Source organism: Pagrus major, chromosome 15 (assembly GCF_040436345.1).
Source record: "Pagrus major chromosome 15, Pma_NU_1.0".
Taxonomy (NCBI): domain Eukaryota; kingdom Metazoa; phylum Chordata; class Actinopteri; order Spariformes; family Sparidae; genus Pagrus; species Pagrus major.
Genome location: NC_133229.1, coordinates 28,176,761 through 28,203,280, shown reverse-complemented (window position 1 = coordinate 28,203,280; position 26,520 = coordinate 28,176,761). Strand labels below are relative to the sequence as shown.

General features: G+C 40.3%; 2 protein-coding genes across 5 annotated transcripts in view; one reads left to right on the top strand and one right to left on the bottom strand.

Annotated features, from left to right (window-relative positions):
• The window catches only part of nckap1 (NCK-associated protein 1), a 33,530-nt gene extending 21,593 nt beyond the window's left edge, over nucleotides 1-11,937 (bottom strand). The window contains exon 1 of one of the 2 annotated variants that reach the window (XM_073481352.1): nucleotides 11,603-11,937. In XM_073481352.1, coding sequence (XP_073337453.1) covers nucleotides 11,603-11,710 — 108 coding nt within the window. In that variant the 5' untranslated portion in view covers nucleotides 11,711-11,937. The remainder of the gene's footprint in view (nucleotides 1-11,602) is intronic. The other variant, XM_073481351.1, reaches the window with a different exon arrangement.
• Nucleotides 10,939-24,577, top strand: LOC141008975 (dual specificity protein phosphatase 19-like). 3 transcript variants are annotated; one of them, XM_073481355.1, is made up of 5 exons: nucleotides 10,939-10,992; nucleotides 13,318-13,582; nucleotides 18,756-18,802; nucleotides 20,963-21,115; nucleotides 24,331-24,577. In XM_073481355.1, the coding sequence occupies exons 2-5, from the start codon at nucleotides 13,348-13,350 to the stop codon at nucleotides 24,511-24,513; spliced, it is 618 nt and encodes a 205-aa protein (XP_073337456.1). In that variant the 5' UTR covers nucleotides 10,939-10,992; nucleotides 13,318-13,347; the 3' UTR covers nucleotides 24,514-24,577. The 3 variants fall into 3 exon arrangements, with proteins under 3 accessions (XP_073337456.1, XP_073337454.1, XP_073337455.1); XM_073481353.1 differs by lacking the exon at nucleotides 10,939-10,992 and adding an exon at nucleotides 12,842-12,930; XM_073481354.1 differs by lacking the exon at nucleotides 10,939-10,992 and adding an exon at nucleotides 13,052-13,103.
• The last annotated feature ends 1,943 nt before the right edge of the window (nucleotides 24,578-26,520 follow it).

Sequence of the window (26,520 nt, the reverse complement as noted above, 5' to 3'; positions counted from 1 at the left end):
ACTGTTTTGCGCTGTTTAAAGCTAACTTTAGCAGGTGCTATGGACGCTTTAGCAATGCTGCTAAAGTAGCCACCAGCACTAATGCTCGGTTTACTGCCGTCAACTTAAGTTTCAACAGGCCTTCTTGAAATATTCTCCTCCTGCTCCACACTTCTTCCTCAAAGATCCTATTTGGAGCTGCGTTTGTACTGTTTTTGAACTTAAGATCTTGCTATCGTAGCTCGAGTTTAGCTGGGTAAGTTATAATGGATGATTTATGTGTATGACGCACATGAATATAACTGCTTAGCCAGCTGAACCAAAAATATTACAAGAAAGACAAAACTAATTTTAAGTAGTATCTTATTTAGAAAATTCTACAGTATTTTGATAGTATTACATGTTTTTAAATGAATTTGTTTCTTTTTCAAAAAACATTTCCGGGATTCTTCCGCATCATCTTATTTTTAACTACATATCTTCGTTTAAATAGGCAAGAAAAGAGCTAGTTAGCTGTTAGCAGCCAGTGAGCAACAGAGTCCTGAAGTGTGTTTGGCTAACGGAGCTAACAAGCTCATACTTTACAGCTAATTAAGATAATAGAGCTAATAGCTAATGGAGCTAAACACACAGCAGGACTGAGAGTTTCTAGTCAGATGAACATGAGGCCTTAAACAGTGAACTGCAGCTTAACATGACAACACAAGAAGTTTAAAATAAATAAATGTACTTTAGCACGTACAGTTTGGAGTAAAAGTATTTTAAATGCTTAAACTTTTAAACTAACAACTATAGATGATAACAAAGTACAGAAACAATATTTTGTTTTGGGAGGGTTTACATCCACCTCATGAAAGGTTAGAACTGTTTTTCGGGACGGTCGTGAAAAAAGTTAGTCTGGAGCCCTGCATGGTAGTCAAAATGGTGTAAAATAGGTTTAATATGCTCCAAAAACTATCCTGAGAGGAGGAACAGGACAGCCCCTTTGTCAAAATCAACTAAACAATATGTTTAATTGCTAGCTACCTAGCCAAAACACATAACAGTTTGTCTGTTTAGTCTGTTAGCTAAAGCTAATTCACGCACTAAAACACCAGAAACAGGCATGCGGAGCTCTCAGAGCTGTGTCTGAAACACACCCACCACTACTGCAGGTTCTCATACACAAAACACTTGGACACTTGGGGGGATTTGACACAGAAAAACACACAACACCAACATGATTTCAATACCCATCAATGACACACACTGGACCCTTGAGTCTCAGCTTGTTTCCTTGCGCCCACTTCTCTCACACCTGACCAGAGTTGCAACTTCAGTGATCTTTGTCAATGTCGTTGAGTGTTGAACTCAACAGCTACTGGTCAAAGACAATCTGTTGAGGTGTGCGAGAGGTGGACTGAATTTTAACCATGTTAAATGAGAACAAGGAATCAAGATGTGACTGTGAAATCCATGCAGTTGCAAAAGCACAAGCCTTGTTTTGCTAACACAGTGCTCTTCTGATGACGACACACCACAAGCCCCAACCTACACAACAAACTAGTCTCTACATGGGCCACTAAGATGTAGTTACCCTTTGACTCACGCCGGGGAACTGCAGAGTGAAAAACACTGTCTGGTTACTGCATAACAATGGTATGCTGACTAAAAGGACTGTACAAATGTTTTCCATGTTTTAGCCCAAACTCAAAACTGATGGGAGTTTCTGCTGTTGTGACATAAAGGCTCTGCAACAGCTTTCCATTACATATTAAGGTTTGTCTACAATGTGTTTTCGTACAGACGGGCCTCTCTTTATATAATCTGCACTTTGTGATGCTTGCTGATGATAGATACTCTCTATATCTATTAACTTAATTGATTTATTTACTTACTTGTTGGTGCGTTCAAATGACTGTAGGAAGCTCCAACATCCAAACTTGTGGGAAACCTACCAACATCGTTTTTTATAATGCAAGAAACCACCAAAATCACATCCTCCTCAACATCTGTCTTTTTCGGTTTGAATTTCCGATATATAGTTTGTGGATGTGGTGCTATAAAAGCAGTTGAACTTCCCACAAGCTACAAAAAGAAATCGTCTTCATCACTGTCTGCATTGTAGGGGACAGCGACATTGAAAAAGAGACAAAGGCAATTAACAACACATTGACAAACATCCAATGTGAAACACCTATGCCTTGGAAAATGGTTGTCAGAAATGTAAAGTAAGTTAGAGTTGTAATTAATGGGCTAAAACATGCAAACCCTGAAAAAAAGATTCTCTAAAATTATTTCTATTTTACTTACTACTTTTTAAGTTATAGCCACACCAGTGCAGCATCTCAGTCATTTGAGCTTCAACTATGTTACTGATTCAGTTATTAATAAAGTATATGTTCAACCAAAAATGAATATTCGGTCATGCCGATGGAAAGTCGGGTGAAGTTTCGGAGCCCACAAAACATTTTTGGAGCTTCGCAGCAAAATAGTGGTGCAGAATTCTCCTGAACAGCTGAAGCTGAAGGGGACTTGTTTTAAAACGTAGAATAAACTATTTAAAAACAAAATCCAAGGTAATCTGGCAGAATCCAAGGCTCCGGAAGTCCCGAGATCCCAAAATTGTTTTCAAAGAGACGTTATTTACATCAATTTTTAAGCAGAAATCTTCCTCTGAATCACCCCCTCTGAAGTGGGTGCACAGGCAAGGGTGTAAATAACGTTTTTTCAGATCAATTTTGGATCTCTGGCCTTCCGTAGACTTGGATTCTGCCAGATTACCTTGGATTTTGTCTCCATTGAAGTCTCCATCTACTTTAGTTGTTTAGGAGAATGCTGCAACGCTACTTTGCCGTCAAGCTCCAGAAATGTTTCGTGGACTACAAAACTTATCCCGACTTTCCATCGGCATTGGGGATGAGGAGATAATGACTGAATTTTCATCTTTGGGTGAACTTATCCTCAAAATGTTTCACTTTCAGAAGTAGTGAACAGAATTGGCTTCCTTTGTTTAGCATCACAGAACAAAAAGCATGAAGATTTATTAATCGTTGCCTTTCATTTGTATGGCGTGGCATTCTCCGTTAGTGCTGGTGGTGGCTAGTGCAATAAGCTGGCTGGCTGGGTTTGGGTGGGGTGGGGGCTGATGGAAGGATGGATGGTAGGAAGGACGCAGTGAATGAAGGGACAGGGCATGGGAATAAGCTGAGAATCAGTAGAAGTCAGGGAGGAGTAAGGGAGCTGTTGCCTGGATACCAGAACAGACCTTAGTCTCGCCTCCACCATCGTTCCTCCACTCCGGGTAGCAATTAACAGCTGAGCTTCTCAAAAGGGTCCCCACATTGACCGACATATGGCAGGGGACCCTGTAATAGACAGCACTGGGCCGGGGTAACCTACATCTGAAAACTAATTATGGCGGCTGATTACAGCATGAAATATTCCAACACCCCATGGCACCTTTTCGGGGGAGTTCACATAAACAACGCAAACATCTCACTGAGATGAATTACTTTCGGTGTGTCATCCCTCACACTGTGTGAGCGCTCTCTTTTCTCACAAGGAGGGATTAACTGCTGCAAAAAAGAAAAAAAAGCTTTAAAGAATGGATGGTTTCATGTGATTAGGAACAGAACCACTAGAGAACCACTACAATCTGCTAAGAGCTGGCTGACTGCCTGGTCTGCCTGCTGGCAATGGGGAGCTCTCCTCTCATCCTTTTACATTTGTCAGCATTGTTGGACTTTTTTCCACCAGAATACTTGGAAAAAAAACTGGGGAGCTTGTAAGGATTAACTGTCATCTTAAAAATGTGCTTGTTGGGATTTTGAAACTGATTAATAAAGTAGACTTTCTTCACAATCAGAGACATTAAACAGGAATTCCTGTATTTTTAACCTGGGCCCTATATTTACATGTTTGGGTGTGTAAATGATTCATACTTACTGGAATGTGACACAGTACAATTTACTCAATTTACTGTACTTAAGTAAGCATTTCCGTTTTCTACTACTTTATTCTTCCAGTCTACTTCATTTATTTGATAACTTTAATTACTTTGCAGACTCAGATAGGTAGATAGGATGCTGCATCAGACCCGAAGTAGTGCATTTTTGAATTAATTTATCTAAATCGGCATTCGAACACAAACATCGCCGCCTCGATAATCAATCTATGCCAAATACTTTTTTAGGAATCAATCCAGTAGATCGCCTCAGCTGGCAGCTGCGACGAGGCTGCAGCATAATCCTTTGGGGGGACTTCTACTGTCAGCATCACATCCACTAAAAGTCCTTGTTTTTGTCACTGGCAGGCTTAGATTTTTATTCTGTCTGACAACAATATGGAAACGATTCCTACAGAGACAGACCAATTTGTTAAATAACAAGACGCTTTTGTAAAAAGCTCTTGAATCTCACCAGTGGTGAGTTGTTGCAGGGAGATGACAGTTTTACCAAGAGGAACTGCCAGCAAGACTTCTCCTCGAGCGAGACTTGTGTTTCTGGGTACAAAAGGATCTTATTATTTAACAAAAAAGGTCCATTTCTGTGGCAACCTAAGCCTTTCAACAAGCACTTTTAGTGGACGTAACTTTGATGGTCATCGTTGCCCCAAAGGATAACACTGCAGCCGCGTCACGGCTTTCAAACTTTTGGCAAGTATGAATCATTTACACACCAAAACATGTAAATATAGGGCACTACTTTCAAAATACCTGACTTCCCCTTGATTAGGGTAGTTTAGTGGTAGTTGGTTTGTGGCTTAAATCAAACTACTACTACAATCGTGTGTTGGGGCTTTGATTCCTACTGCAGCCACTCATATTAAACTATATGCACTTATTTTGTCAGGTACTGTGGATCAAAGCATTCACCAATTTGGCATCTGAATGTCAAACTTAACCACCTGCTGATTGTTTCAAGTGTCAAATCTAGTTTTGGGGTTTTGCTTTGCAGCCTTCTACAAGAACAAAGCTTCCTTTTCCCAAACAAAGCACAGAAAAATAAAGTGTGTTTGAAACGCTTTTTGTCATAAGCTAAATGAACAACACACTGAATTTCCTTTGAGGGTCGGTAAAACTGACAGTGAATGGAGCCCAGTCTTACTCTCAGCATTACAGATTCAAACATGAAGAGGAGTGAGGCACGAAGGAGAGGACCAACAGATCAGTACAGGTAGCCAGGAGTTGGAGGAGGAGGAGGACGAGGAGGAGGACGAGGAGGAGGAGGGGAAAGAGGAAGAGGAGGAAGTTGAGGAAGGGTGAAGGGGGTGGGGTTTCATAAGTGGAAGGTGATAAACTTTGCAAACCTTCCAAACTTGTCCTTGCTGCATAGGAGAGGGGGGAAGCATTGGAACGGAGAGAAGAAGAGAAGAAATCAAAACAAAGAGCCCACCCAGACAAACTGCTGGATCACTGGTCTACACACACAAACACACTCACAAACACACACACACACACATGTCTTAAAACAGCTGCTCTCATACAGGTGTTTTCTGCACATCTGAGGGTTTAAGTTACAGGACAGCCGTTCTGGCATTTTCTTTTTCAACACAACACATAAAAAAAACAAAAAAAAACAACACATGCCGAGCCAACATGTGATCATATTAACACTTGTTTTTAACGCACGCTGTCTTTGCAAAGGAACACAAGGTGTAGTATCCCTGCCTACGCACTCAGACACATGATAAATATATATATGACACATCCTTTTAAAGAGTGTGGAAGGGCAATAAAATGATGTGGCTGACACTGTCTGGTGAAGAGCAGTGTGAAGACAAAGTTTGCCCCCCTGCAGTTTTTCTCTGGTCGCAATATTTGCTCCACATTTCTGATCCCGGTTGTTGCTTAGTAACTGACAATGCAGAGCTCAATGACGGCTGAAGCATCGGGTGCTTCATTGCTGGCGATGCTCTTATACACATTTGTGTTTGTCATTACATGGTTGTGTGGACAAATGGCAACACGGTTCACTTATTTCTGGACACAGCTATCTACAGATTTGAACGTCAGCTCCTACTACACTTCAAAGTGTGTTTTGCCTGGTGGTGAAGTGGCTCGAACGTGATAGTGTAATATATATTGTAATAACGGCATAAGTGTTGTCTTTTCCTGATTTTAAAGGCTGCATAACAGCACCGACAGTCATCCCTACATATTGTCACAATATCATTAGAGGTATTTGGCCAAAAAATATCATGATATTTCATTTTGTCACCCACTCCCAGCATTTAAGAAGTGCTCTTGAGGAGAGCCCGACCGATGTATCAGTCGGACGATATATGTATATTGGTTTAGTATACATGTTGTTCGATATGGGTTGGTTGGGTTGGGTTTAATTGTTCAATTCCCACTGAATTTTACCGTTTCAGTGCTCCAATTTCATTTTGGAAGATAAAGTTTGTGTTAAACTCAAGCAAATAAAGGTGTGTTTATCCGCATATTCTGTGTATAGAAGAATATTGCCCTATATATCAATATCGAAATGTTTTTACTCCCCAATATCGGTATCAGTCCCAAAAATCCAGTATCAGTCAGACTCAGATTTCAAAGCCAATCACACAGCACATAGACTTTACTTGGACTGGCCCGAGTATATTTGGTGACCCATTTTAAAGCTTTATACTTTTTTTTTTCCCAGAGAAGAACGCCATCTGCGATCTATTACGTTGCTCTTCCTCTCAATTCATCCAACTGTTTTCTAGAAAAATATTGTTATATGCATAAAATAAAAGGGATGTAGTGGATCTTGGTTTGATTATCTTTGTTTTTTTAACCTCGTTGGTGACTTTCGTTGCTTTGCAGTGACCTAAAGCAAAGTTGTGCCAGCCAACAAACAGTGTTTAATAATGGCGTATGTGTTTTCAGCAGATCATGACCAGGTTGTTTAACTTTCAATGACCTTTCCAACAAAGTGAAGACTGGTTGATTTCCTTATCTGCAGAGTTTCTTCTTGGTAAGTAGAAGAAAAAGAGGAACATGAATAGTTAATTATTCACACTCCGGTCAATATATATTCTACCCACATCATTTCTTTTTAGTGCTTTTAGCGACTTGGCACATTTGGAAGAAGAATAACTCATGAATAACCGGCTCTGCCTTAAACCAATGATGCAACACTGACTCAATTCAGAGCGTCATTTCAATAGCATGTATTGAGTACCGATGAGAGACGGGAATCCCTCAGCAAAGATTTCAGCCACAGCACACATTTAGAGGTCTGCTACCATCTGAATCACAGATGTGCAGTGGTGCCATTGAGAGGCGTGAGTCTGCAGGATTTCCTCCAAATGAAACACTACAACAGGTGATTTCAAACAGAAAGGAGAGACTAAGCAGCACCTGGTGAAGTCTTTAGTTTTAAAAGAAAACCTGCAGGGTCACAGGCCTCAACAACACGACTGCTCATTTGTTACCAAGGTCAATCCGACTGAGTTTGGTCTCTTTTAATTAAAACAGAATAAATAAAAATATTAAATGTACCAACAGTCTGATGGAGTTCAGTCTGTGCTGCATTTTCTGAGAGGAACAAACCATTCAGACTGTGAGAAATTTATGGAGATCTGAGGCCAGTTTGCCCTTAACAGCTCATAAAACACCCTTGAAATTAAAAAATGAGGGGTAAAACTGCCCCAGGTAATCAGGGCTGCCCTTCATTAAATGTCAACCTGGGATTTTTTTTTTCTAGGAGGTAATTATTCATATATGACAGCAGCTACTGACCCCTCTGAGCCACCATAGGTAAGCATATTACCAGTGTGCACCTTCCAGTGCGTTCTGGACAACAAAAAGAGCAGATTTTGTTGATCAGAAAACAGCAGCATGGAGCAGGAGGACATGTTGGCACCACACAGCCAACAGAAGAAAATCCTGATCTCACACAAACCGCTGCATCATCAAAAAACAAAACCATCAGTGTTGTAAAAGACTTTACAGGAGAATAGTGGAGACTGAACTGGTTGGAAATAGAGAAAATGGAAAGTGAAGATCTTCGTCATTAAGACCGATGTGAGTCCAGTAAAGGTGGTATGCTGCGTTATGCTTTGAAATTAATCTTTGTTACATAAACTGAGCGCTAACCCAAATGCAATGTTCTCTTTAATTAATTCACTTCACTTAATGGTAGTTTCTTTTCCTATCCTGTAGATCGTACTGTTGGTATCTGAAGAATAGGGGTGTAACAATTTCAGTTCTTTATCAAAGTGCTATACGGAGGAAACTGGTCTTGCTTCAGTTTCTTGAAAACTCAAGCAAGTCCGGCTGCCTCCGTATAGCACTTTGATATACCATGACCCGGACGACTGAGAGTCTTCACCAACAATTCCAAGTCTAAATCAAAAACTGATCAAAATGAGCAATTATCAAAAATTAAAGGCAGGATTGGGGATAATTTTTTTCCTTTCCAACTTGTGTGCGTCTGGCATGTGTCCAAAGAAAAACAAATACATTAGCAGGGTGTGCTGGAAACTATTTGCAGGTGAAAAAAACTGTTGTGTTGTTAAGTTTTGCCATCTCGTGACTATTCTGTTTGTCTTTGTGTTTATCACTTTGTTCTCAACTGACTGGGGAAATAACATTAGATTTGACCAGAGATAATGGCCGAGACGTAACAAACCGTCATCAGCCGATGCATCACTTGACCTAAAAGTGAAACTGGAAGACTCAGGACTGTGGAGACACACACCGAAATTATAATAAAACAGCGCTTTTAGACACTACTCTCACTAGATAGCCACTTCTTATCAAGACTATGTTGGATAAAAGTTGCAAACAAAGAGGCGGAGGCAAAAAATAAGGTGAGACCGCACTAGATGGGGGAAATCATGGATACTACAGCCACCAGGCTCAAGGGTCCATTTCTTTTTCTGTTTCTCTTCTCGTGCACAGATTCACTGAGCTTAACAGCCAATCAGAGTGATTTCTCTCAACGATGGGTTTCGCTGCCCATTTTACACGCTTAATTAGCCAAAAGGCTGCTGACGAGGGCCGACTAGTGCAAACAGTGTGAACACTGGTAGGCCTCCATTCCCCCCAAAATATGGTAGTTATAATCAGACTTGTAGCCCATAGTTTTTGAAGAATTTAAAAAATGTAAATGTCAGTTGTTAGGGCCTGAAACCAATGATTTGTTAACCTTTACATGTCAAGATTTCACAAGTCTTACAATGTCTAGTCATGGAGAATTGAGAATTGTGACACCCCCGTTAATCATTTCACTGTCTGTAAGTCTATTCCTAACACAGAGACTATGTTGTTTTTGATGCTATAGTTTCTACTAACTAAACACTTGCATGGGAGACTGCATGGAGATAGCTGAGTGTAAGCAAGGTTAAGGAAAAGAAATACTCTGTAAGCGCAAAATATGATGTTAGAAAGGTCCACTGGCTGAAAGATAAGCACAGCAAACAAAAACTTAAATGCCACTCAGCCAAGATTAATTAAGGCGACTGTTACAGAAAATTTAAAGGAACATATCTTCATGTTTTCTGCAGCTAGTTAATGATGTGTGATGAGTGAATATGCTTTAAAATGGAAAAGAACACTGCTGTGAACTCGGATGATGAGATTATCATTAGCGAGCATGAATTTCTCTCCCAGAGATAGAGATAAGACAACCAAGTCCGTCACCTGTGTTTTCATTAAGAAACACAATAAAGCTCCACTGGTGATTAATTAGACCATTTTTGTTCCCACTTCAGCAGGAGATCACCCAGATAAAATCACTACAGTGGTCTCCAAATGGCCATCAAAAGTGGTACCAGATTCAGGCCAGAATGAGCCCGCTGACGGTACCACAGGTGACGGTCCCAGTTCTTTCATTTCTAGCTTTGGGATGCAGTTGTTACTGGATGCTGGAAAGTTTTCTAATATCAGAAGAGAGAAAAGGAAAGTGTAAATAAACACTGGAACAGAATTTCAGGGTGGATATGTCGAGAAGCCTTGTGGTGAGGCAGATCAGGATAGATTATGGAGATGATGGGACAGACAGAAAGAAAAAAGGAAGGAAGGAAGGAAGGAGGGAGGAAAGGAAGGGCGTATTAAGAAGAGTAATCAGCAGCAACATCTCAGTGATTGTGCCTGACTGCTCGTACTGTCTTATCACTTACACAGAGAAGGAAAGTACAGATGTGCTCACGATGTAAAGTTTTTACTATATTTTTTATCGATCATCTTCTTCGGAGACGAGTGCTGATCATCACAGGACAACTCAAATGCCAGTAAAGAGGAAACAGTATGGGCTTTCAGACAGTTTAACTCACTACTCTGTAACTCTCTATAACTTTGCTGGGATGTGACTGACCTCTTTCTCTCTCTGCCTCCTTCTTATTCATCATACATACCCAGGCACAAAGGCTCGTCCCACACAAACAGACCCACTACTCTTTCCCTCCCACACACAAACCATTGGTGTAATACTTGGGCAACACAATTAAGAATCAACAACAGTAATAAATGTGTGTTTATGTGGGTATATTGCACTGTCATAATGTCTGCAGGAAACTAAGCTGCAAATGTTAATGATACTGAGAGGGGCTTTAAATATCTAAATGGTATATATTTGTGCAAAAACAATCAGTTAATTGATAAATGTATTAATTAGCAAGTCAGTTGGAGTCCACAAGTGAGCAAAACAGCTGCTTGATAAAAGATAAACATGCTATTATAGATTTTTATATCATATTTTTATATGATGCATTGATTTATTTGGGTTTTTGACTGATAAAGTGTGCAATTTTATTCATTTTATTGATTTCTGACGTTGTGATGAGCGTTGGTTGATAGTATCTGACCAGTAACTAGCTAGCTTTGGCCATGACTGTAACGATTAATCGAATAAACAACATATAAATCGACAGTAAGCAGCCTTCATTTGCTACTTTCGCTTCATTTTCTTACAATTGTTTAGCCAGCCGGCTAAATGTTGCTAGCTGCAAGCTTCAGGCGAAAAATACACCGAGTTAGATGACACTGCCGGGTTTGAATTAGCCGTAAGCAGTGGTCTGCAGCTCCGTCTGTGCGCTGGTGTTTTGGTGAGCTTCGTGTTTTGGCTTTTGGTGGAGCAGAGACGACGCCCGACTAGCTAGCTAGCTTAGCCGTGTTAGCTTAGCCGCCGCCATTACCAGCCGACGCTAGCTAGCTAGCTACTAACGCCGCTACAGGCCTGAAGGTTTGCTGATATCATCTCAAGGGGGGGCTTAATTTGACGGTTTTTGCTTTTGTTGTGGTGTCTAGGTGGTCCACAGCTGCTATATTGCTGATATTAAGCGTCTACGTTTGTTTTTGATGCGACCGAAAATCAAGTTTACATCGTGAAGCCAAGCGGCAGCTTTACCGCAAGCTAACGCGACAGCTTGTGGCTAGCAGTGCTCGTAGCCTGCTTCCAGGGATGCTAAAGGGGACACATTTGGGATACCTGTCTGTTGACGCATATAAACACGTTAAAATATAACTAATAAAATCGGATAACATACAAAATATCAGCTAGCTAGCGGTGCTAGCTCATCAAGCATTCATACTGTCTCCACCGTTCATATTGACACTCGTTTGCAGGATGCAGGTGCAGCTTTTATCCGTATTAATGAGCCTGTTAACAATCCCCGTGTGGTTTAATGGAGGATTTAACTGCGTGTGTGTGCGAACCTTTTTGATATTGTAAACACGGGTCAACATCCCGATGCCTCTGTCGTTGAGGATGGTGAGCTTTTCTGCCAGCTTCTGCTGGCTGGGCTGGATCACTCCCCGAGACATCTTCTCGCCGTTCGGGTTCAAATTTTTCCCCCAAATTAAATCCAGAGAAAAATATCACAAATCTCGAAGAAGAAGAAGAAAACGAAGAAAAATCGGGTGGCGTTATTGATTAGATTTCGCCCATGTTGGGTGTAGAGACTCGGGGACGGCAGCTTCCTGTACTCCACCCCGCCGCTGGTCGCTCACAGGGATGAGGAGTCGTCCTGCTTTCCACAACGAGGCTGGAGCGAGATGCGTTCAGGGACGCTCGTTTAAAGTCGCTCTGACAGCCTGGTGTAACCCAGTTAATCACGATTCAATACTTCCAATTACAGAAGTCTGATGACACGTGTAGAGCTTTTATTGGTGTGATGTTCATACTCATTGTCGTATACATAAATGAAGGCATGCTTTATAAACGTTAAAACAATGTACCCTAGTGCATTTCTTAATATGGCACTAGAGGGGGACATATAAGCAGAGGTTATTATCAGAAAAAAAGGCAGGATATCGGATCTGATAATTGGTCGACAGCAAGTACATACATATAGTTTGTTAAATTGTTATTATTAATTAATGATTTTCTCGTCACATAAAGGAACACTTCATCCCTCCATTTATCACACACATTCAAAATCAGCACATTTGCAGATACATGGTTTAAAAATGTGAAAAATGAAAAATCTGAAAAGCAACCAAGGCTGTCGGACAAATGTAGTGAAGTAAAAAGTACAATATTTGCAGAAATATAGAGTCGGAAACATGGGAGCACTTGAGTAAAGTGCAAATACCTCACCACAGTTACTATCTTCCACTAATTATAACAATATTATGTATATTTTTTTGTGAGTGGGTTTAAATAAAATACATATAAATAAATATAAGGCCATCAAATACAGCAAACTAAATGTAAAGCCATTACTAAGTAGTATAAAAAGAGTTGTTAAGGAATAAATAAACAAAAAATAACAGCATTATCAGCCACACCCTGAGCAGAGTAAAGGGAGTCGTGTGATTAACTATTTTACCGTGAGTCATTGAACGCCTCACATTGTTGACGCAGCTTCCGACTCAGCTGTCAGCTCGTTTAAAGCCCAGTTTGCTGCTACAGAAGCTATTAGCATATGTTTCTGACCCCTTTTGTAGCCTTTTGTAAACACTGTGCAGCTGTAATATAATGTAAACAGGCTCAAAGCAGCGAGGACCTAACTGTTTGCTGTTTTCTGTAGAGATCAGAGCAGGTGGGTGCACGAAGCAGGACAAGTAAAAATGATCAAGCCTCGTGTTTTTGTTCAGGATCAGGCTTTATTTAGAGGAGTTTGATGCCCCAATGCCCCCTTTTTGTATGTAGGTCAGTTGTTAAGATTAAATGCATCAAAAAGTTAAGCTTCTGCACATTTGCTCCTGAGTAGATGTAAGTTTTAAAGAAGCCATACCCATAACTGGGTGTATATATATATATATATATGTACATATATATGGATATATATATATACATATATATATATATATATATATATATATATATATATATATATATATATATATATATAAAGAGAGAGAGAGAGAGAGATCATCCTGCTCTGTTCACACTATTGTGTCCACTTAAAGTCTTTGGTTTGTTCCAGCTGACTCCTGTGAACCCTTGCTGGCCCGTGATGCATTCACTGTCTCAGGAGATCCAGGGCTTCTCCAAAAACCGCCTGAAGAAACAGTGCACGCGTGTTACCACGGTGACAGGCAGGAAGCTGCTGGAGAGGAGGAGTGATGGAGCTGCTGGAGAGGAGCAGGTGGAGCAGGTGGAGGAGCTGGAGGGGGGAAGTGGATGTGGATTCGTAGAAGATGAAAGTCTGGACCTTCAAGTCGGTGCGGTCCGACCCTTCTTGCTGCTGGGTAATACACAATACTTCATGTACAACCTGCTCTGCACTTAAGACGAGTACTTTTACTATGAGTGTTACTATCTGCTGCAAGTATTACGACAACTGCAGCTACACTTACTACTCGACTACAACTATTACTACTTCTTTTAACTACGACTGCAACTTAATCTCACACCACTGCTGCTACTTTTACAGCTACTATTTCAACTAAAACACCCACAACTGCTACAATTAATATTACTTTTACAGATTAATGTTGTACTAATACTATTATTTCTACTTAGTAGTCCTCCTATCACTACTTCTATACAACCAACGCCACTACAACACCTCCACAAGTACCACAAGGGTTGCTATCATCTCTACCCACTGTTCAGCTACTACAACTACTACTATGACTATTTTTATTCCTACCAGGGGTAAAAACAGTACTTTAATAATGCACTTACAACTTAAATGTTGTAAAAGAGTATTTGACATGCATTTAATTAATTTAGTCCCTTTCAAAGTACACATTTGGCACTGCTGTGATTAAAGAACCAACAACCACTGCTGCCATTGTCTAAGAAATAATTGCAATACACAACATTATTGTCATTTTAAGACGTGATAATAAAACAACGCAATAATGCAAATCGCCTCGTTTCAAACAGCGGTGAAGGTTAAATTCTTTGGAACTGGATCGTGACACAAATATTAAAATATCATGAAGAAATTAAACATAAATAAAATAAAACCAAAACGACAAAATGAATCCAGGTCGGCCAAAATGATGAAGGTCGTGTGCTCGTATCAATAAGATATGTACGATAAGTCGAAAGCTTCGCTGTGAGGTTGTAATTGATCGGCAGTGTGAGTTTCACAGTGTCTCAGTCACCTCAGTATTCCGGTCCACAAAGGCACCGGGTCACGGTTCTGTTCCGAATAATAAATAAATAAAATCCTAATAACGAATAAATCAATGTCATTAATTTTGAATTCGTCTCAGGGAAGCGCGGCGGTGCACCCTTCAGCTGGAGGACGCAGGGCGACACCCTCGACATGTCAGCATGTCTCCGTCCTGCTGAAGTGTCCTTGAGCCTGACATTGAATCCCCCTCTCAGCTCTGAGGTGCCGTTCGCTCCTGCAGCTCGACGCCGTGCTTTGACCTCGCTGCAGGAGAGAATCAAAGAGAGAGTTTCTCAGCAGGGATCAATAAAATATTACATCTGTTAGACTCAACAGAGGTGACTCTTTACTATACAAGCGCTCACTTCCCTGTGAAGACGCCTCACAGGATCCGTTCTGTAGTCCCTGATTTCACTGTTCAATATTTATAATGTGCTGCCAACCTCGTCTTACACCACAAGTTATTATATACACCAGATGGAAAATTCATAAATAACAGATAAAGCATATTGTTGGTGTCTAATTGAAGAAAGGTACTGAATGAAAAATGGTCTAATTTTAAAGGAATTGCACGACATTTAGCTAAAAATCATAGAGAGGAAGCTACATGTAATCTGATAAATTACCTCCAGTGATGTCACCTAGTAGCTAAGTTGCATTGTGGGTAATGTAGGCAGCAGGCTACATGCAGTTTCGTCTGGAGTCACAAAAGTACTCCCCAAGACCTGTGAACACACTTTAATGAGTAAAATTGATGGAGTTACCCTTTAAATATGAAGCCAGGAGACAGTTAGCTTAGCCTAGCTTAAAGGCTGGAAACTGTGGGAAACAGCTAGCCTGGCTGAGTCCAAAGGTGACTATATCTTCCTACAGTCTTTGTGCTAAGCTAGGCTAACCTGTTGTTCGCTGTAGCTTTTATATTTACTGTAGAAACTTGAGAAAGGTCTTCTCATCTAACTAAACGTGTTATTTCACAGAGGGACGAGCTCTTTAGGATTTAAAGGATTCAAAGGCTTTATTGTAATAAGCAGAAATAAACAAGTTATAAATGCAAATTAAATTCTCACTTCACTGTGTCTTTACCTTGTGTCGCCTTTTAGCTATTTACAATAAACTAGAAATGCTTAGTTTAAGAAGTAATTGTTAAATTTTGATAAAAAGAAAAAAGAATAATAGAATAATACATCCAAACCTCACATACATTCAGGTACAGAAAGTTCTGTTATCCTGTAGGAGTACATTTTTAAAGATAAATTAATGTTAAGTTTATTATATTACAGTTATCAAAGCCCAATATCACAAAACATGCCTCAAATTGCTGTACATAAACAACATTAGCAAAACACAAAAAATGTATTTAAAAAAAAGCATTAACAACAGAATATTGCTACCTACTATACGTACAATAAAATCCTTTATTTAAAACAAAAACAACCTGAAATCCACTGAGAAACATCAGACGAACACAATAATGTAATTGCAACACACAAGATGAATTATTGTTGAGCTGGAGGAACATTTTCAGGGTTTTGTTGAGGAACCAAACTGTATAATTTCACCTCTAAATATAGAATTTAAAGTCTGTTTTTTTATTAAACCTTCACTCCTGAGCAGAACAAAGATGACTGAGATGTGACTTCTGCTGTTGAGCAGATTGAATTTGGTCTGGTGTCACGCCTGCTCCGAAAGAAATCCTGGCATTCCTGCCTCTTTTCACAGATGTGTCAGTTTAAATCTTCTCCTTCGACACTGATGAGGCATATGGGCTGGAGCTGGCTTATTTCCAAAGACACTCTATCCTTTGGATTTAGATTTACTTCTCAACACCATGAATTTGGCATTATGTGAAAGTGGCCCTGGCGACTGCGAAGAGTGCAAAATATTACGACGTTTGAAGGCAGCGAGCCGAAGTATCCGCTCAGTCCTGCCTTCATATTCTGCTTCCTGCTGCCCATATGTCTCTTTTACATAATTATCCGCTCCGTCTCTTTTTAGACCTCCGCTGCTGTCTTCATCGAGACTTATTGACAAATTAAAAGTTGCTCGCTCTGTCCTCTCGGCTCACACAGAGGCTCAGGTTGCCTCTCTGTGTGGTCTTATTTCCTCCATTAGTCTCAAACCTGCTTCCTCGGCTGCGTTAGTCACTCACGCTCTCGCTGTTATGAAGGCTGTTGTCATGAAAACGCCTTTTTTCATGAAAATCATAAACTTCCCTCTCTGCGGCTGTAGATAATATTGAATGTTTATTTCAGCAGTTTTTTAAAGCCAAGCCTAGCAGTGCTGTACAAATCATCTGATTTGTTTTTTTTTCTGTAGCTTTAAGCTATTTTACTGTTGGTTTCTGCTGACTGATAGCTTCTCTCCTCGGCGTTGCAGCTGTTCTGGAAGTGTTTTCTGTCTGAATGTTTTCCTACTAAGTGATATACGTGCTGATATCCTGCAGCGTTTCCCTTTTACTGCTGAAGTTTAACACCTCTGTTTTTTATCTCTGTGTTTATGTGAGGTCTCTGGTGATAATACACCGTTTGTTCCCTGGTTTATTTTATCAGGAATAAAGCTGCAGGAGTGACACTTTCACATTTTCCTAGAGACCAGAGTGACATCTTCAGATTCACAAAACCCAAAGATATTCAACTTAAAGGGGCTCTATGTAACAATTAGAAGCAATTTTTATGTATTGGTGACGTTTTAATCGACCTTATGTGTGTGGATTGTGACGTGATGTGATTACTGAGACCCTCCCTGTCTCCCTCTGTTGCCTAAACAAGCGTGTGGATGTTTTGTTGAAGTTGTTTAATGCTGCTGGACTGTGGATTTCGTCTCAGTTACTCTCTCCGCTCCGCTAACAGAGAGCAACAGCCGCTAACGTAAGTTTAAAAGTCTGCTAACATAAACTAACGACCGGCTTCTAGCACGACTGAGCCCCTTTAAAATGATTTAAAAACAAAGAGAAGCAGCAAATCTTTTCATTGCAGAAGCTGGAATCAGTGAACGAATGATAAATGATAAAGAAGACAGAAGATTTATAAAATATCAAATAATCAAAAGATAAATTTTCTTTTGACTGACTATCCACACGTTATACTTTAAAGTACGGCTGTTGTGATATTCCGATATTGGCGATAATCGTGATATTTAGAAGTGAAATATTGATATTGTGCTCATAACACATTTGATAATATCGTGTAAATAAAACATCGCTTCTTAAATAATTTCCAAGTCGCCCCGTTCTCACTTTGTGACAGTAGGTGGCGTTAACGCACCTCGTAATCAAAACACAGTAAACAAAGTTAAAGATGAATCTGACTGAGCATTATGTTTTTCATGTTTTCTGTAGACACCGTGATGAGATCGTTATCGTGAATTCTTTGAGCAACGATCATCTTGTAGTGAAGGTCTGATATCAGGACAGCCTATATTAAAGTAAAAGTAAAGATAACGGCCTAAAATATTACCTTGGTAACAATGAAAGTAACCTACACAAATAGTACTCGAGTAAAAGCCGTAAAGTATCTGATATTAAATGTACTTAAGTATCAAATTTCAAAGTAAATTAAACGTATAGTTACATGTATGTACAGTACATACTGTATACTATGGGTCAACTGTAATCAACCTGCCAATTATCGTATCCAATCATTTTTTCTATCTGATTGCTGATAAAATAAATAAAATAAATAGAAGATTAAAATAAATTAGTTTTAATTGTCTCTGATGCTGCATGCAATCTTGAAAGTTACTTAACTTTAAGTAAAAAAAGTACAATATTTGTATAAAGATGCAGGAAATGTAAATACTTCAGTACAAGTACCTCAAAATTGTATTTGTGTAGAGTAGTTGAGTAAATGTACTTGTGTACATTGTGTTTCTCTTGTGTAAACATAACAAGAGCTGCAACAATTAATCGATTATTTGTCAACTATTAAATTAAAGGGCGACTGTTTTGATAAACGATCGGCGGGTTTGAGTCTGAATTCTCTGATCCAGCTTCTTAATGTGAATATTTTCTTGTTTCTCTCTGAACAAAACGAGACATTTGAGGACGTCATCTTGGGATCTGAGAGACACCGATTGGTGTCAGAAAATGCCAAACAACTAATTGATTAATCGAGGAACTAATTGGCAGATTAATCAACAATGAAAATAATCAGCGGCCGCAGCCCTGCAGCATTTTATAACCGAGCAGTTATTGTCAGCCTGCAGGGAGCTTTTTTATTTTTTAAACAGATAAGTTTTGGTAAGCAGAGTCATGCCCTCCTGTCTGTCTTCTCATCGAGTTGTTTCTGCCTCCTCAGCCTCTCAGGATGCAGCCCACGACATTGACACCCTGCAGAGATATAAGGTCAGTACAGAGGGATCGATACAGCGGGCATGCCCTTGCCTTGTTGTGATCGCATGTGTAGTGACATGAGATTAGAGGCGGCCGTGGTCGTGTGCTCTCCTGCGGGTTCTGCGACAAGCAGCCGATGGCCACGGGAGCTTCATGACTCATGCAGTGACAGTTTAGCTCAGCAGAGGGAGTAAATGATTACAGTAAGTCTCAGAGAAATGTGACTACTCCTCTCTGCAGTGGCTGCTCCCAGGCACCAGCATATTGCTGCCTGTGCAGTCTCAGGATGATGAATAGGAGAGATTACAAATACCTTCACCTCCTGTTTCTGGGATGAAACCTTTTGACTGCATAGTAACCAAATCAACCAGGGTTTAACAGACAGCTATTAAAAGCTCAGGAGACAAAGGGCAGTTAATAAAAGGGTCTGTTCTTACCGGCAGAACATTTAATAAACACAGTTATCTCAATAAAAAGACCAGAAGGTTAGCTGTGTTTACGTGGAGCCTTGTGTTCTGATTATAATTGGTTTAAAAGCCCAAAATGAATAAAAATAAAAACCGTCCTGATCCTGATTATTCTCTGGCTGTGTTCTTTCCGCCCACCGTCTTGACGTAAATGCGAGGTGATGTACGAGAACTTAACACAGACGACCGTAGATATCCATCTTCAGGACAGCGAGCTGATCAAACAGACGCCAAACGGTATAAAATATCTGACGAGGAAGACGAATGACGTAACATCGATTTTGTGCACGTCACACAGCTGCATGTAAACACCAAACTATATAAATCCAATCCAGTGTCGACAGTTTCAATCATGTTTCTCACAGTCGTGTTTTCTTTATCATGTTGTAGGTGTGATGTACATCTGGATATACAGTATATCTCCTTGTTGCAGTGATTATAATATTGTCAAGGGTAACATCTGAGTTTATTTGCCTCTGCTGAATGTAGCTTCTCTATCGAATCTTCAGTAACAATTGAAAAGAGCAACAAAAATACCACTTTTATTTCAGCAGGTGGACCCAAATTACATCATCGATCATGATATTTGTTTTCTTTCTCTGACTAATCGCTACGTAATTCAATTTGAGGACACACCTGCGAAAACACGGCAGAGAACGATGAGAAACATGAGGGTGTTACAGTCCTCAAGCTATGTCTGTGTTTGAACTGTTGATATAAGACATTTTATTACTTTTAGGTTGTAATTTTGACATCTAGTTGTTTTTTTTACAAACAATGAAAGAAAATTGTTACTGTCAAACTACTTAGATATTATATGAATGAACATGTAACCTGGATTTTACAGAATCCTGATCATAACAGGATAATAGTGTACTTTTAAAAACACTAAATTAGAGTTATTAAATACACTTTATTAAATCCTGTGTTCTTTTTAAACACAAAATAGTGACTCGAGCTGCAAGGCAGTACTTTCGAGCTGTAAAAATAGAAACAAAATCTAAATGGACGGGACTTTTTTGGAGTCCATCAGAACCGACTAACAGTCTCTCTTTTCTGACTTCCCTAACCTGCATGTGGCCCGTGAGACATAAATCTTTAAATATATCTCAATAATATATAGGTTTTATAGGTTTTTTATACACCTGGTCACTGTAGTGTTTGCGCAAATGTTACTCGAACATGAGGCAGTAGTGCATTTGTCGGGGACTATTTTCACCGGCGGATTAATCCACATTTGGTGCTCTAGTGAGTATCATCAATTATCTGCTGGTTTTGGTCCTTTCATTGGATTTGTTTACTGTAAGAATAAATAAAGAACATCACTATTTTCCTTTAAGTTTTATATAAAGTTTGCGTGACGACACAAGCAGTCTAAAAGCAGGACATGATGCTGAGATGTAAAGCAGGAGATAATGTAGCCCCCTGAGCTAAATTAGACGGAGAGAAGACAGACACTGTAAAATGAATTGGAGCCATCTGTCTTCTGTCCCGTCTCCCCCGTCTCTCCCTCTTTCTCCTCTTCATCTATCTCCCCCCTTCTCTGTCTTTACTCCCCCCCTCGCTCAGTCACATTCAGGTTGGTGTCATGTCATCAATATGGCTGACAGAATATCTCTCTCAAAGCAAAAACAGTCGTTAAAGACCAGTCAATGCTCCGGGGTCATTTGCTCAAGGAGCCTCATGTGTCTTTCCTGCCTGTCAGGTGTCTCATGTGCTGAACGTGGCCTACGGGGTCTCCAACCTGCTCCCAGATCAGCTGGTTTACAAGACGCTGCAGATCCTGGACCTCCCGGAGACCGACATCACGTCATATTTTGGGGAATGCAGCTGCTTCATAGATCAGGCCCGGGAACAGGTACACACACACACACACACACACACACACACTGACAGATGTGAAGTAAACCATTTTAAACTCAGGTAATGAAGCAGTAATTTAATTTTAAGGTCCAGCCTGTTGGATTTAGTGGCATCTAGCAGTGAGGTTTCAAGATTGCAACCAACTGAACACCCCTCATCTCACCCTTATGGGTTTGGTTTGTCCGTTCTGGGATACTGTAGAAACATTTTGGACCCGCTTCTTATGTAAATATACACAAAAACACACTTTGTACATGTACTTTTTAAATTTCTGCCCCTTATTCCCCCGAAATCTGACTCACTGGACGTTTACCTGGCAAAAATGTACCTAAAACCTTCAAAGTAAAAGCCTTTTGGACGTATGAATTAGCTTGAACTTTTAACTTCTTTAAGTCTTTATAATATATATTATTGGATTAATATACATAAATCTGATAAATACATTTTGACCGTTAAAAACACTGTTTTAATTTGGCAGTTTAATTAATTGTACAATAATTGATAATATTTTATATGTCTGTTAAAGGTTTTTAATCAGCCTAAGATTCAGTAAATACGAGAGGCTGACTGATAAATCGGTTGGCCAATATTATCGGCCAGTATCGGCCTATCACAGATATATTGGCATCGACCTGTATGTTGTTGACACAGCCGATATGAAAAACAAAGATGTTGTACTGTCTAAAGTGCACTCATGTCCTTTTAGACAATACGAGTTTATTGTTGTCTGTAAAATATCCTGCATCCGTCATATATCTTTGTCACAAGTGTTTGATAACCACATTTGAGGGATCACTGCAAAAAATGTGTGTATATCGGCTGATATGTCGATATCGGTTGGGCTGACATTGTAGCTTAACTGTCTACGACGGGAGAAACGACTGGTTTGCCGTACCCAGCAATATGTCAAGATGTGTCAGATAATTGCAGAATTAGCCGTTGTAAGAGTTGAATGTTGCTTTGTGCTACTACTGCAGCAACCCGTTGGGAAGTTTAACATCACTGCTTAAAGTCCCTAATATCTCCCCTCCATGAAAACGAGTGGCGATCAGTAGAAAGTAAGTAAAATAATCCAGTACAAGTACATTAAACTCCACTTCAGTGCATGAGCTTCGTCGTCTTCCCCCTCCGACAGACGCAGACACACACAGGAGACGCAGTAAAGTTTCACGGTTTGAGCAGATAAAAAATGCATCGAATCTGTTAAAATATTTCTGTATCTACTTCCTCTCAGGAGGCTAAAAACGCCGTCTTTTATATCTGTCGGCTAATTTAACATGTCAGTGTGCACACAAAGCTATTCAGCTGCCTCGCTGTGATGTATTTACACGCAGCTACGGCCGTCTGTTATCTGCAGCTCGGCACAAAGACGAGGTGGGTGTTCAGAATACGTATCAAAAGACCACGCTGGGGTCGTTTAATGGAGGAAAGTCAAAATCGTCTCCGCTTAAAACTTAATTTTTCCGTCAGCCATTTCACGTTTCTGCATGTGGTGCTTTTTCCTGGAAGAGAATTACATTTCTTCCTGTGTGTGTGTGTGTGTGTGTGTGTGTGTGTGTGTGCGTGTGTGTGTGTGTGTGTGTGTGGGGAGATTGACCGTAAGCAGAACATAATGTGATGTGAGCACTGATATGAAAACGCTCAACTCCAGCGCAATGAAATCACAGAAAAACAAGAAACTCTGACAAAACCAAATTAAGTCTCCATGTTCGCTGTGATGGATTATCTTGCTCAGGCAATTTTCAGTCTGCAGAAGTTTTTCTGTTGTTTGTGCTTTCTAGAGAAAACAAAGCATATATATGTAACTTTAGTGACTGCAGACACCAGTAAATATAATATACAGCAGGGGAGAAAAAACGCTCTTGATTGATAGAAACTTATAAAAGACTGATAGCCTCTCTGTGTGGGCGTTATTTGATTGTTTTTCACCCAGAGGAGCAGCTTGATTGGGTTTTGTTTTGAAATGAAAGCACAGATATAACAGTGATAACATGTCAATTACAGCAACCCAACCTGCACGTGTGTGCAGCCAAAGCTAATTTAAATGTCCCGTCCCTCAGTGAGTATTGATTGACATGTAAATTATAAAAAAAAATAAAATAAAATTGTGCTTACAGTTTCTGTTCTGCTCCGTCTGAGGCAGGAAAGAGACTTTATTCTGTGACGGGAGGCTCCGCGTTGAATAAAAGAGACAAATGTGTCAATATGCTGAGCTTCAGAACGGCGCCGTGGGCCTGCACGCATTGTCTAAAGATGTGGCTGGAATTTAAAAAATTCATTTCTAGCCAGGCACTCTAGGCACTAAAATAATTACATCAACATTAATATTAATCATATCACAAATTTTGACACACACACACACACACACACACACACACACAGACTCACACAGATTTATTCCGTCTCAACTTGCCCTCCGTGCTCCGTCTGACGCTGCTCTCAGAGACGCTGGAAAGTCGGAAATTAGAGATTTTCATGAGGACAAATACGGCGAAAACTGTGATTTTTAACAGTAGATCTGATTGCATGTCAGTGTTTTCTAGTTAGAACATGTTCCTGATTTTTAAATGTCAAACTGGAATGGCACTGAGTAGAGCGCATACCTCTGCCAGGTCCCAACAGCCCTCTTTAATTCAGTCAAGCCAGCATCAACCAGAAAATCACCAGATTTAGGATCAATACGCCTGATTTTTGCCATCATTCCCTGAGAAGTTAATGAAAATGTTGCAAAATGTCGTATCTCGCAATGTTAAAGAAGGTGAGAAAAGAAAATCCTGGATCTCATAGAAATCCACTGAGTAGTTTTTGTGTAATCCTGAGTAGTAATCCTCCCGATGAGTCACTGAGTACTCATCGGTATCTGGCCACGTTTCAAGATATCAGCCTCTGACACTGAACTGCTGTGTTACCTGCGAATTCCTCCCAAGAGGGATCAATAAAGGAACATCTTATCTCACACTTCTGCCACAACCTCAGTACAGAAAGATGAATGATGTTGAATATTTTAAGTCTCACTTTTTTATGTTCTGTGCAGCGCAGACAGGCGTGTCAAACCTCAGCATATAACACTGACTGCAGCTGAGAAGAGAAATATGTGTCTTTACTTTTAGAGTGACGACTTTAAAATCCAGCAGAAACCTGTAATAAACCTGTGACCTCCGACTTTGACCTGTTTACCTTCTTAACCTCACTGTTTTTCTCTTCCTGTAGGACGGCGTGGTGTTGGTCCACTGTAATGCAGGCGTGTCACGCGCTTCCTCCATCGTGATTGGATACCTGATGCTGAGGGAGGGGCTGTCGTTCGATGACGCGTACGGCCAGGTGAAGCTGGCGAGGCCCTCGACTCGGCCCAACCCCGGCTTCTACCGACAACTACAGACCTACAAACCTTAAAGCTGCAACACTTGACTTTATTTGTCTATTTGAAAACTACTACTGTGGTGGGCTTATTAGTAAACAACTGTTTACACATCCAGCTTCGAGCTCTGCTTTGGTCTCCACCAACTCCTGAAGGAATCACATGGATCTTTACCTGCCTGAGACTACGTTCGCCAGATAGTCGTTCACTTTCATTGTCGGCCATTTTGCATTGAGCAGCTAGTGTTTACACCGAAAACATCCGCCCTCTGTCAAATAAGGAGAATTACGAGCCGTAAAAACCAAAACAATGAGCTGAAAGGCGCTTAAAGGCTCTGCAGAGCTGAGGAAAACTGCAGATTTAGTAATAACTCAGATTCAAACAAACTTTTTGGCATGAATGTTAAGACCAAAGCTAAATTACATGTTATTGATTACATTTTACACAAGAAAACTAATTAGATCACAACAAAGTAAAACATTTTTTATGTTTAATTAATCACTTCGAAACATCTGGTGCAGTTTGTTTCTTTTAGTTTGTGACAATGGTCAAAGTATTTCACAGATAACTCTAACTCTGCTCTCTAACTTCTCACCCCACACAGATATTATTTATTTTTCCAAAGAAATCCTCTCAGATCTTTGTATTTCTTGCAGCGTAATAAGAAGTGAGGCTCTGTCTCTGTCTCTCTTTCATGACAAAGTGAAGACAGCCTGTTCTTCTGCCTGTTTCTGCAGCCAGGTTGTGTTCGCTCGGTCTGTACGTTGTCAGTGTTTTCCTGATTCTCACGAGTCTCGGCGGTCAGGTACTCTGCCACCACGCTCTCTCTGTTTAGTGTCCTGAAGTCCTGCAGTGTGTGGGCAGAGCTTCGGGACCAGCTGGCAGAGACGAATCTTTATCTTTGTTCAGGGGCCTCGTAATGGTAGAACGGGGGGTCACTAGATAAGCGGTGTTTATTAAATTAGATCACTCGCTTTTGAATTTTAATTATTGGAGTGTATGGGCCGAGTTCTGCCCTGCATGTGTTATTAGTTGTGTGTCTGTGAGCTCTGCAGGGCTTCTTTGCTCCTTCTTGACTAGTTAGTGGACTCCACACTTCACTGCCATAACATTTTATAGGATTTAGAGCCAGGTTTTTCCTGATTTTTACCCCTACCCCTCGTTTTTTGCCCCTCAAGACAGAGTTACAGGCGGGAGTGGTTGATATCTCTCCCTATGAAATGGGACAACCCTTCAAGAGCCTCGATCATCATCAGTAGACGTCGATGGGGTTTATGTAAACAGGCGTGACCGGACATTTCCAATACACGTCTTCAGTCGTGGTGATTTCTCTTGCCTTACTCTAATCCTGGTATTATCACAATGCCATTAACGACTTATCTGATGGAGGCAGAAAAGCATGGCCATCGCAGTTTGTTGAGAACTTCACGCAATCGATCAAATCATCAAATAAAACAGGACACCACTTCATTACCTGGCCACTAGCAGGTGTCTTATAGGCTTTAACATTAGCCCCTGCCAGTCTGCACTGATATTAAAGGAGCGGCTCAGAGTTCAGGCTCTTCACTGCCGGACTTAAGTTTAAAATGATTGGGCTTAGTTGGAGGGGCAAGAGGTGAATTGTGATTGGGCCTTCGTCTTTTTTTTGTATGTTCAATTTTTAAAGTTTAACAGCAGGTCGAGTTCAACATTTTGGTCTTTTCCATAATTACAGTTAGTGCCCAAGTTTGACTGAACTTGTGGAGGATGTCTGCAGGTCAATTCTCTGTAGGTTCATCACATTTCACATTTAACTTATTGTTAAAGGTGCTCTTTGTAAGAAAAGTAGATTTTTCTAGACTCACTCCCAACTTTTCTTACAAAGAGCACCTTTAACAATCGATCTTAAGATACATTTAATACAAGATTATAGATTCATGATGCTTTCAACAACTACAAATCTCTTCTTCAACTTGAGAAGAATCCTTAAAAGACTACAACACCCACAATTCTGCTTCATGCCAAAAGCTGTTGGGCCTTATGCTGCATTCATGCGCTCCTCT